General features: G+C 51.2%; 1 protein-coding gene across 1 annotated transcript; it reads left to right on the forward strand.

Annotated features, from left to right (window-relative positions):
- Positions 1-4,108: 4,108 nt before the first annotated feature.
- Positions 4,109-11,925, forward strand: CRYBB2 (crystallin beta B2; the record flags this gene model as incomplete). The annotated part of the gene is made up of 5 exons (XM_080940497.1): positions 4,109-4,162; positions 6,683-6,801; positions 8,181-8,313; positions 9,301-9,443; positions 11,757-11,925. The coding sequence occupies 5 exons, from the start codon at positions 4,109-4,111 to the stop codon at positions 11,923-11,925; spliced, it is 618 nt and encodes a 205-aa protein (XP_080796623.1).
- Positions 11,926-12,148: the final 223 nt, after the last annotated feature.

The raw sequence follows: 12,148 nt of genomic DNA on the forward strand, positions 1-12,148 counted from the left end.
CCCCATCCTCAGACTCTTGCATTCTCCTCATCCTGGTGTTCCTGAACCTTTAATGGGGGTAGAAAGAGATGTTCCATTTAGGGTGGAGCTCTCTGTGAGCTAGGTCACTTTTCTTGTACGTTGACTGGTTACAAGTCTCTACATCGACATACACTCACTGCAGGGGGACGCTTTCTTGACTGACGTTTCGAACTCAGGTCTACAGGTATACATATAAATATCCAGGCAGTATGGTCACACCCATCTAGCCAAACAATGGCACTAAGTTTCCTCTAAGGCCTATGACCCTCTTAGCCATGTTTACATTACCAGGCATGAACTTCCTCCCACAGAACCGACCTTAAATTCAGTCGGAGAGCGGTTGGTCACCACACAACAATCACACCCCGACTGTACATGGTACCTCTGTACTGCATTGATTGTACCGTAGTCCTACCCAACAAGCATACCACTGGTCGCTTTCCTTGCAGAGGCCACACATGGTGTTTGAGACACACCACCAGGGATGGAGTTTCCCTTTGAGTTCTGACTTGATTTTTTTATTGCAACCAAAATGAGTATGTTTTTAAAGAGTCCTATGTAGCACAGGATGACCTCAGGCTACTATGTAGCTGAGGATGACCTTGACTTTCTGATCCTCTTGCCTCTACCTTCCATTTCTGGGGTTCCTGGTGTGCATTCCTGTTGTGTGGTGCTACAGGATCCAGCTCAGGGCTTAATGCCTTCGAGACAAGTACACTCCACTGAGCCCTCGTCACCATCCTCATGTATGTTTTGAGGGACTGTCATGTTGAGTCCCATGATGGCTACACCTCTTTACATGCCAAGATTCTGCAGCTTACTTTCATTACTTTGTAATGCTGGGTCTGTGCCAGACTCTAGGTTTTGAAAACGGCACAGAAAGCAAGCTGGTCAAGGCACCACTGCTCTCATGATGATCTACATGTGGGACAAGTGAGAAACAGCATGGGCAGAGGTCTAAGGAACGTGAGAGAGAGTGTGTGTGTGTATACTATGTGGTATGTATGTGGTGTGTGTATACTGTGTGGTATGTATGTAGTGTGTGTATATGTACATATATGTATGTGGTGTGTACATGTATGTATATGGTGTGTATGTGTATGTGTTTGTGTACTGTGGTGTGTGTATCTGGACATGTCTGTATGTGGCTTATGTACATGTACATGTATGTGTGTGTACTATCTGTGTGTGTGGACTGCGCATGTGTACATGTATGTTTGTGGTGTGTACATGCATGTATGTGGTGTGTACATGCATGTATGTGTGTGTACTATCTGATGTGCATGTGTACATGTATGTGTTTGTGTTCTATATGGTGAGTGTATCTGTATATGTATGTATGTATGTGATTAAGTACCTGCGCATGTATATATGTGTTTGTGCTATGTAGTATATATGTGCACATGCATGAGTGTTTGTGTACTATGTGGTGTGTATGTGTACATGTGGGTTATATGTGTGTGTGTATACATGTATGTATGTGATTTATGTAGATGTACAAGCATGTGTGTTTGTGTACTATGTGGTGTATATGTGTACATGTGTGTACTATGTGGTTTGTGAATCTGCAGCTGTCGAGAAGATGGAAAATGGCTGAAAGAGGGAGTCTGCTATCTTGGCTTCATCACCGTCTGTTCTCTATGGCTTGACCTTGGTTTCAAGGTCAACACAGAGCCTGGACGGCAAGAAGACATGAACTCTAGAGGGACATGCATCAATGCAGTGATGGGCCGGCAGGAGAGTTCTGAGAGACGTCTCTTACACTGAGTCCCAGGTTCCTAGGCATGCCCCACTTAAGAACAGTAGGTGCGGGCAGCCAGCCTCTTAGCCCACCTGCTCCTGCAGGACCAGGTCCTGCTCACCTTGGCCACACTCAACCTCCTCTACACTGGAAAAGTTCATCTAGTTTCTTTGAATGAAATTCGTTGTTCCAGATCTTTCTTCCACAACAACTCCTCTTCTCTGAGTGTGACTGCATGACTGACGGCAACTCCAGAGCAGAGCTGGCTCCCAGCGGATGGGTGGGCGGTTGGACAAATGTGTAGACAGACAGGTGGGTGGGCAAACGGATAGGCAGAAGAATGGACAGATAGACGGGGTGAACAACCAGAGGGTAAGTAGATGGATGGATGGATATGTAGGTGTGTTAGTGAACTGGGGTTTGTTAGGTATATAGTCAGATGGCTGGCCCAGTGATGAACATGGTCTTAGTCACAGGGTTTCCATTGATGTAACGAAACACCATGATCAAAAATTAAGTTGGGATGAAAGGGTTCATTTTTTTTTGGCTCACATTTCCACAGCACTGTTCTTCCTGGAAGGAAGTCAGGACAGGAACTCAAAGCAGAAACCTGGAGGCAGGAGCTGATGCAGAGGCCATGGGGGGATGTCACTTACTGGCTCGCTTCCCATGGCTTGCTCAGCCTGCTTTCTTATAGAACCCAGGACCACCAGCCCAGGGATGGCCCCGCCCACAATGACCTGAGTTTTTCCCCACCAATCACTAATTGGGAAAATGCTCTACATTTGGGTCTTATGATGGCATTTTTTTTTTCCAGTTGAAGTTCCCTTCTTTCATATAACTCTGGCTTGTGTAAAGTTGACATAAAACCAACCATGACAGTGGATGGATGGATGGGTGGGGGGGGGGTAGGTGGATTGGCATGGGGGTATGTGGTTGGGTGGATGAAAGAATGTTATCCTCTTCCTAAAGCCCTCCTTCTGCTTGCTTTTCCCCAGGGACATAGAGGAGGCCTCTGCCTGCTGTGCCCCAGGCCTGGTGACTGCACCCGTGAACCTGGCATGGCCCCGTCCTGGCATCGGGACGGCTGATACATGCAAAGTGGGCATCCCCTTGCCCAGCCGCCTGACACACTGGCGCAGCCGAATCTGAAAGCTAATGACATTATTGTGTGGAGACACAATGTCTGTGGGCATTTGCTGACCCGGGCTTTGGTGTAGGCTTAGCCCGCATTCTCACCCTGCTTTCCGCAGGGACGCAGCAGTCACCCATCTTGGCACCAGCTCCCCCGGGGAAGGTATAAATACCACCTCCCCCCAGCCTGGCTTCACGGCACTCGCGGGGGCTGGCAATCTGGTAAGAAGGCTTCTGCTGCTTGCTCTGCCCTTTGCTCTTCTTTCATCCTTGTTGGGAAGTGTGGAGCACTTGGCCTCAGTTTTCCCTTCTGTTAAGTGGGGAGAGGGGGTCATCAAAGTCCCCCTACCATGGGTTAGGAGTCTATTTAGTAGACTGGCCCAGCGTACAGTCAGTGCCTGGGCATGGATGCTCATTAATATATCAACCAGCTTCTCAGCACCTGTCTGTTTCTATAAATACTGGAGACCAGAAAAGAAGATGCATTTGGCTTGTGAACCAGAGGTGGCCCCACCTTGACCATGTCTAGGTTACTGAGCCAGTTGTTTCATGTCTAGTGATTGCAGCTCCCTTGGGCCAGCCTTGGGAGAAACTTGTGGGCTAACCTCAGCTGTTTATGTTCCTGAGTGTTGTAATCTCATTGTCACTAAATCCCCTGGAAAGTCCTAACAGCCACCCCGGCTGTCCCTTCCTGGGTGCAGAGCGTGCCTTCCGGGGCCCTGTCAGCCGTACAGTTGTATGCAGTCCTGGTTCAGAGAGGGTGAGGCACCTCTATTACTCTCCTGGTGTACTCAGTGGTAAACTGAGGCACAAGGAGTGGGTGGGACTTAGGAGTGGTTCTTTAGCTTCCGGATGGCAGAGCAAGCACTTGGGCTAGACCAACCGAGTCCAACACCTAAAGGTAGAAATTTTGGCGAGCTGGAAGTGGTTGCAGGGTAGCCTTTCAACATGACTCTAAAGCGCAGAGTCTGGGGTGGGGGGAGAATCCATGAGCGAGATTCTTCTGCTCAGAGCTGGGCTGGAATTCATAGTGACAGTGAGGCCAGAGGCCAGAGGGCTGCTTCCAGAACAATCTGAAACTGGGCAAGAGAGAAGAGGACCGAGGGCTGGACCAGGGTTGGCCCAGAAGTCCTCAGACAGCTTGAAGCTAAGGACCAGCGAGGTCCTCACGCAGCCTTTCTTTCAGGTCACCTCGACACCAGAGAGTCCACCATGGCCTCAGACCACCAGACACAGGCGGGCAAGCCCCAGCCCCTTAACCCTAAGGTGGGTATCCTGCTGGGGGGGGTGGCAGGTGACCTCTATATGCTTCTCCTGGTGCCCTTGCTCCACCCTGTTCCTCCCGGAACTTCAGTCTCCTCCTGCTGCATTCCTGGGGCTCATTCCCCATGCCCACCCCTATTTTGAAGTCCAGCATCAGCTTCAGACTTTACAGTTCAAGTTCCCTGCTTATCTGCTGCCCCACACAAGCCTGTGGGACTCCCCGAGACTGGGGCACAGACTGGGTGCAAATCGGAGAGGATTCTAGCCCCACTCTCTGCTGTGTGACCCCAGATGATGGCTTGACATCTCTGAACATCAGCCTTACACTATGGGGAGTTACACACAGAACAGTTGTGCAGTCTCAGAAACCAGGCTTAGCCTCCACCTGGAGAGGCACGGGTTGTCGTTGTCCCCACCCCGAGCAGCTCAGGCTGTCTGCTTTGCTTTCAGACTCCCACACTTCTGAGGGGGTGGAACTTATCCCAACCTCAGAGGCTGGCCACAACCAGTCTGGCCTAGCTCCTCCTCCTCGTTCCATCCCCATGGCTTCAGTTTCTTTATGTGATGTCAGCAAGCAGGTGAACTGTAGCCTCGTGGAGTGAAAGGCATCAAACATTAAGTAGGTTAGGGGGAGCCTTAGGGCTGAGGCACACAGGAAGTGGTGTGTCAGCTTAGTGCTTAGTGAGAATCCCCACCGTCCAGGAGGTGACTGGGGTCAACGGAGGGAGCAACCATGTGGAAGTAGGGGGAGGGAATAGCGAGGATCCAGAGCAGTGGAAACAGCATGTGCAAAGGTCCTGAGGTTGGCAGCGAATTGGGTGAGTGTGAAGAAAAATGGGTGGTTGTCTGCAGAACACAGCTCTTCGGTACTGTGATGTCACATGCACACATGCTGTGATGTCATAAGTATACTGTGCCACCACATACATATGCAGTGATGTCATACACATTTTATGATGTCGCAGATGTACGGCGATGTCACATATACTATGAATCACACACATAATTAAAGTCTTTCAATAGTCACAATGGAATCTGTAAAAAGAAGGGAATGGGTGATTAATCTTCATATTCTCTGTTGTTAAATAGTCCACCAAGTCTGCCTGTCTTCAAATCCACGCATCCTATGAAGACCCCACATTAGAGCCAACTGCACACCCAGGGACAAGCATCCAGTGGTTTCTGTACTAGGCAGTACAAGGTTAATGAGTTGCTCAACAGGAAAGAATATTGACTCTAATGACAATAATAATAATAATAATAGTTATTATATCAATTTAATTATAATTAATAATTATTATTATTGTTATTATCATTAGTATTTAGAGGGACCCAGGGCTTCTCAAATTAATGGAGAACCTGACCCTTCCCCACTGGCCACTCCTGGGGAAGCTCTTACATCCCAGGCCAGGTAATGGTCACTTGCAAAGTCTACATCTTCTCAGTGCCTCTGCAAGCCGCTACCTTTTCCTGGTTTACCCAGTAGGGAGCTGAAAAGCCCAATTCCTCCCAGGGCTACACAGAGCAGTGCAGATGGAGCCCATGTCTTTCTCTGCTGTGGCCAGAGCGGTCAGTGACCATGAAGGCTGACCTGGGCCCACGGAATCTGACCGAGTCCTCCTGGCCACTCTCTTTGCTCCCTTGATCTCTCTAATCCCCGGCCTGGGAACCAGAAGTGCTTTCTCTAGCCAGTGCTGACCTTGCAGACCCCGCGGCAACCCCTCACCCCGCCCACTTCTTCAACAAGGACCGGCTCCTCCCATCTCCCAGGGACACAGATGTGAGGCTGGGAAGGCTCCCTGTTCTCAGTGCAGTTGTGAACACTGACTCTGTCCATGTTTAGTTCATGGCCAAATGGCCTTGAGTGGGTCCTTTCATTAGCAGAGTCTCTGCCGGTCCCCTGCCAAGGGCTGATGGGAGGGCAGGGATGAGGCGAGGAGAGGGTTTCTATTGAGATCAGACTCATGGATTCCAGGAGTCCTGAAGGCCTTCATGGGTAGAGGCTTGAGGGCCCATGGATGTGTGGGTTCACAGGAGACACACGGATGGTTTGTGTGTTGTCTGTTGGAGGGGACTCTTGTACCTCTCGATTTGGCACCTCCTGGGAGCTGAGTGGCATCTGGAATATGGGGTGCTGCACCCCAGAACCAGAGACTACCTTTTATCAAACCCTCGGGTCTGGTGTGCACGCTCGGTCTGAATACTGTCCACTTGTCTTTGCTACATTGCACAAGTCCAGGCCACTGCCCAGTTCTGACCTGTAGCCGGTGCCCTAATTAATGTACTTACAGGGAGCCACGGCATTGCTTAGGGGCATAGAAGCTGCTGGCCACGTGGGGTGGCTCTAAGTTCATCTCCAGCACTGGCCACCGTACCTGCCATCGTACCAACAGGGAAACTGAGGCTGGAGGTCTCAGGCCCTTACTCACCCTTTATGCCTCTTCTGACTCAGGCAGAGAGAGGCCTGCAGTCCAGAGGGTCTGTGAGCCTGCTCACCTCCTGTTCAACAATTCCCGTTCTCAGATCATCATCTTCGAACAGGAGAACTTTCAGGGCCATTCCCACGAGCTCAGCGGGCCCTGCCCCAACCTGAAGGAGACCGGAATGGAGAAGGCGGGCTCCGTCCTGGTGCAGGCTGGACCGTGAGTATCTGGGTGGTCTCACCTAGCCTAGGGCTGTCAGAGCCTGGCAGTCAGGGTGCCAAATAGGGCCATCTGACTGTCCTGTGCTCCTCGGTTGTGCAGCAATGGGGGCAAGATTTGGGGTCTGGTAGCCTAGAGGGCGTTTGTGCTTAGAAGGCAGAGAGCTGGGTTCAAATCCCACTTAGGCAACTTCCAGGCTCTGTGGTGTCTGGCCATAGACTTCCTTCTGTGATTCTAGGTTTCTCTTTTCGTCCCCTTGGTCATCAGACCTCAGGCCTGGTGTCTGCTCAAGAGAGCAGGGCTGCATTTATGGGGTTACCTGTCCTGTCACCATGCAGGGGGGTAGATGAGGGCAGTTGTGGCTCTTGTCGGCACTTCTCAGTAAATGTGAGTTTGGGGTGCCAGTGGCTCCAGGGAGTCAGTAGGCCAGTATGTCTGGTGGTTCAGGAATCCCACACCAGGCAGGTTTGGGGGGAGTTTGCTGAGGGCGACCCTTGTGTCTGAGCAGATGCCATCTTTAGCATGCGCAGGGAACCAGGCTGTGCCTCAGGAGAGCTTCGGTCTTAAGCCTTCGGACAGAACTCCTGGTCTCATTCGCCTTTACCATTTGGTGGGAGAATTTCTGAAACACAATCTTAATATTGAAAATAAGTTTTTGTGTGTTTGATCAGGTGTGTGTGTGTGTGTGTGTGTGTGTGTGCATGTGTGTGTATGTTGAGGGGGGGTTACTGAGGGTGGAACCCATGGCCTTGCCTATGTAAAGCAAACCCCCATCACTGAGCTAAATCTCATGCCCTTTAAAACTGTTTTTTTAAAAAAAATATTTATTTACTCACTTAATGTCTATGATCACTGTCACTGTCTTCAGACACACCAGAAGAGGGCATCAGATCCCATTACAGATGGTTGTGAGCCACCATGTGGGAATTGAACTCAGGACCTCTGGAAGAGCATCCAATGGTGCTTTTAACCACTGAGCCATCTCTCCTCATAACTGTTTTATAAACTATTTTATATACATTAACACTTTATCAGAATGTCATTTTGTAAGCTAACTTTAAAATTTCCCTTTTCCTTTGTGTGTGTGTGTGTGTGCGCGCGCGCGCGCGTGCGTGCATGCGCTGTCCCATTACTTAGACCAGATAGGTTTTGAACTTAGGAATTCCTCAGTGCAGGTATTCCAGGAGAAAAATTAATTCTTGCTCCTTGCTGAAAGTATGCGTTCAGTATTAGGAAGGAATCACTTAGCAAAGATTCATCCACCTGCCCCCAATTTTAACCTTGGCTTAGATGGGGCCAGTGCAGCTGGGTTGAGTCACCACGGCCCCACTGCAGGACGTCTGCAGAGGAGCTCACTAGCCCTTCCTTGTGTCTTGCAGCTGGGTGGGCTACGAGCAGGCTAATTGCAAGGGTGAGCAGTTTGTGTTTGAAAAGGGTGAGTATCCACGATGGGACTCCTGGACCAGCAGCCGGAGGACAGACTCCCTGAGTTCTCTGAGGCCCATCAAAGTGGTAAGCCCCTGTGCATCTTTCCGCTTTCTCCTGTATCATGGAGCCGGAGCAGCAGGGCCCAGGACATTAACAACACACATTACGCTGTTATGATTGACAAAGGACCACCGTTGTGGCATTTGGCCTCCTTGAGCCTCTGTTTGCTAATCTGGAGAATGGACTTGAGTTCTTGCTGGCAGAGATACCCTCCTTCCTAGCCCAACTCCAGGGGATCCATTCCTAGGACAACTGCATTGTCTTGTGGGCCATGTCCCTTAGTGGCAGGCTCAGTTAGCAATCCTGAATATTAAAGAAATTCGAGGGCTAGGAGGGAGGGGAAAATGCATTAGCCTTTGGTCAAAACTCAGCCAGTATGAGCTTCTGGTCTGTCTCTGACCCTTACTTATTCTTACTAGCACGTTAACTGTTGAATAGGGAAAAGACTCAGCAAGTGCTCAGTTTTGTGCCTAAACCTTCCAAAGCCAGACTTGCACCTCCCGGAGTTCTTTGAAGACTGGGCCTCCCCCAGACACGGGCTCTTGTGCTGACTCTGTTCTTCTCAGCTGTGTGATTTTGGGCGAGTGACTTGGCCTCTCTGAGCCTCAGTTCTGTCCTGTGTCACATGGTATATGAACTGCTGAGTGGATGGAATAATAAACTAAGAAAAACTTCACTGGGGCAGTAGGTTACTAGGGCAGAAGGTCTGGAGATGTTGGGAGGCCCTGCAGCTTGCATGCTTGCCTGTGTGCAGGCAGATACTGAGTCATGGCTGCTATTTATGAAGTAGGAAGTGGAGGTCGAGGGAGGGAACCTGGAGTCTCAGAATCAAATGCCTCCTGAGCACAGGATCTGAGGTTGTCTGTCCCATGACAATTGCTCTGTAGGCATCCAGTCACCAGCCAGGGCCCGTGTCCAACCTGGAGGCGGACATATTGGCAGAGGTGGGTGGAGGGTGGGACAGAATGGGAGGGGGATTCCATGGCTTCACCCATCCCCCTCTGTCCACAGGACAGCCAAGAGCACAAGATCATCTTATACGAGAACCCCAACTTCACCGGAAAGAAGATGGAGATTGTAGATGATGATGTGCCCAGCTTCCACGCCCACGGATACCAGGAAAAGGTGTCTTCTGTGCGCGTGCAGAGCGGCACGTGAGTGTGACCCCAGACCTCAGCGCGGGGCGGGGGATGTCCTGTTCTGTCCTGAGCTCATTGAGCAGGGGGGCTCGCTTTGTCTTCCACCCATCCTCAGACCGTCTGGTGGGAATCTCCAGCCTGTAGGCTGTGGGAAGTTCTGTCCTGGGCTGTGTCCTCGTCCTGTCCCCCGGTGTCACCTAAATGGACAGAGGCATCAGGTGCCACAAAAAGAATGTTTTTAGCTCATGGGGAGGAGGCAGAGCTTCAGCCGCTGCAGACTCCTGAGCCTGCAAACAGATTCAAGGAGGAATTCCTCTTTGACGTGAGCTTGGCCTCCAGCCTGTAGCACTGTGAACCAGAGTGCACGTGAAGTCCTAGGTGGATCCTCAGGCAATGTGTGCTGGGGTGCTGCATTCAGCTGGTATTCTGTACCCACAGTTCTGCTGCTGAGCTTTAATCAGCTGCGAGGAACGTTCTGGGAACATACAAATGCATGCACACACACTCACACACATGTGCACATGCACACACAGATACACAAACATGTACACACAAGTGCACACACAAGTACACAAACATGTACACACACACACACACACACACACACACACACACACACACACACACACGGGAGCAGCACAGCGAATGACTGTCTCCATAGCAGGGTGATGGCAATACATCAAGGATAAGGACTCACCCAGAGGACTTTGAAGTTAAGAGTGCTGTTGCATAAGCATGAACACTTGAGTTCGAATCCCCAACACCCAAGTAAAAGGCCTGGTGTGGCTGCACATGTGTACACATCTGTCAGGTCAGGTGTGGCTGCACATGTGTACACATCTGTCAGGCCAGGTGTGACTGCACATGTGTACACACCTGTCAGGCCAGGTGTGACTGCACATGTATATCTGTCAGGTCAGGTGTGACTGCACATGTACACACATGTCAGGCCAGGTGTGACTGCACATGTGTACACACCTGTCAGGCCAGGTGTGACTGCACATGTACACACCTGTCAGGCCAGGTGTGGCTGCACACACACACCTGCCACCAAGGTGATGTGGAATGTAGGGACAGGAGGATGGCTGTGGCTTGCTGGATACTAGTTTAGCTCCAGATTAAGTGAGAGACCCTGTACTGAGGGAATGAAGAGGACAGTGACTGAGTGTGACGGCCAGTGTCCTTGTGTGGCTGCTGAGAGCACACAGATGTGTTCCCCTTACATGTGTGAACTCACCACACACACCTGTCTGTCAAGGTTGGACACATACCTCAGATCATGCTCACAGACACGGAGGAACAGTACACACTACACACTCCTGTGGGTTGACTCGTGTGTGTGTGTGTGTGTGTGTGTGTGTGTGTGTGTGTTAGAAAAGGCAGTTTATTAAGAAACAGCAGAGCACCCTGAAACTGGGAGTGGGCTAGGGGTATGGGGGTGTGGGGTGTGGCCTGGTCATTCCTGGGTTATCACACAGTCCCGTGCATTCAGCCCTCTCTGTGTGGGCTGCTCCAGGCAGCCCATGCTCTAAGGGTCCCCAGCCCACTGCCCACCTTCCCTCCATGTGTCCTGCCCTCTGGTCACCGCCGTTTCTGAATCCTGTGGTCCCAGAAGCCTTTGAGGGAACAGAGGGCAGTGATCAGTCTTTTGGGAATAGGGTTCCCTAACCAGTGTCAGCTTGTAGTCAGCCCTACTGGCTGTTTGCACCACAGGAATTAGGGGATGCTTCACACCATTGTGTTGGGCTCCAGCAGAGCTGGCTTGAGCACGTGCCCTGGCTTCCTAGGGTCTGTCAAATCTCATCGGTATAAAACTCTCTGTACAGCCAAGCATCTGCCCTTGGCTGTTTTTTGTCCACCCATCTCTGCCAAGTGCCTCACACTGGGTCAGGTGCTCCATATTTGAAGGCAGATGGGGCCTAGCTCTTTGTGTAGTCAGCCCTCCAGAGGGACAATTGTCACCCAATTGTTTAGGGCTCCACACAAACCTGAGGGGCTTCCCTCAGACTCTTGAGCTGAGATCTGAAGGCAGAGTTGGAATTGCATGACAGAAAAACTGTGTGGAGAGAGGGGACCTTTGAGGACCTCCTGTTCTCTGTGGTGGAATTTGGCCATGTGCCACAGCAGAGCACAGGACTACAGGGCAGGGGTGGAGGTGTCAGAGTGTGTTGGTCAGGACCCTCTGCCTGGGCTGGAGAAGCTTGTCATTTCATCAAGACGTTGAGAGTCACTGACACCCTGCCTGGTCAAGGCTCTGAATGTGGGTGCTGGGACACCCCAACTCGCTTCTTTTGCCTCACCATGTCTCTCCGCCACCTCTGCCTGCAGGTGGGTTGGGTACCAGTACCCCGGCTACCGTGGGCTGCAGTACCTGCTGGAGAAAGGGGATTACAAGGACAACAGCGACTTCGGGGCCCCCCACCCCCAGGTGCAGTCTGTGCGCCGCATCCGTGACATGCAGTGGCACCAGCGAGGTGCCTTCCACCCCTCCAGCTAGAGCCCTGACTCTCCCTTCCCCAGGGTCCAGGCCCACCACCCCGGGGGCCTCCTGACACCCAGAGTGAATAAAGTGTGGCTTGCAACTTGTTTGCTGTATGTCTTTTATCCATGGTGTGCCTGGGGCGCATGTGTGTGCTTGTGTGTGTGTGTGTGTGTGTGTGTGTGAGAGAGAGAGAGAGAGAGAGAGAGAGAGAGAGAGAGAGAGAGAGAGAGAAGAAGAA

This window comes from Micromys minutus (genome assembly GCF_963924665.1).
Source record: "Micromys minutus genome assembly, chromosome: 29".
Taxonomy (NCBI): domain Eukaryota; kingdom Metazoa; phylum Chordata; class Mammalia; order Rodentia; family Muridae; genus Micromys; species Micromys minutus.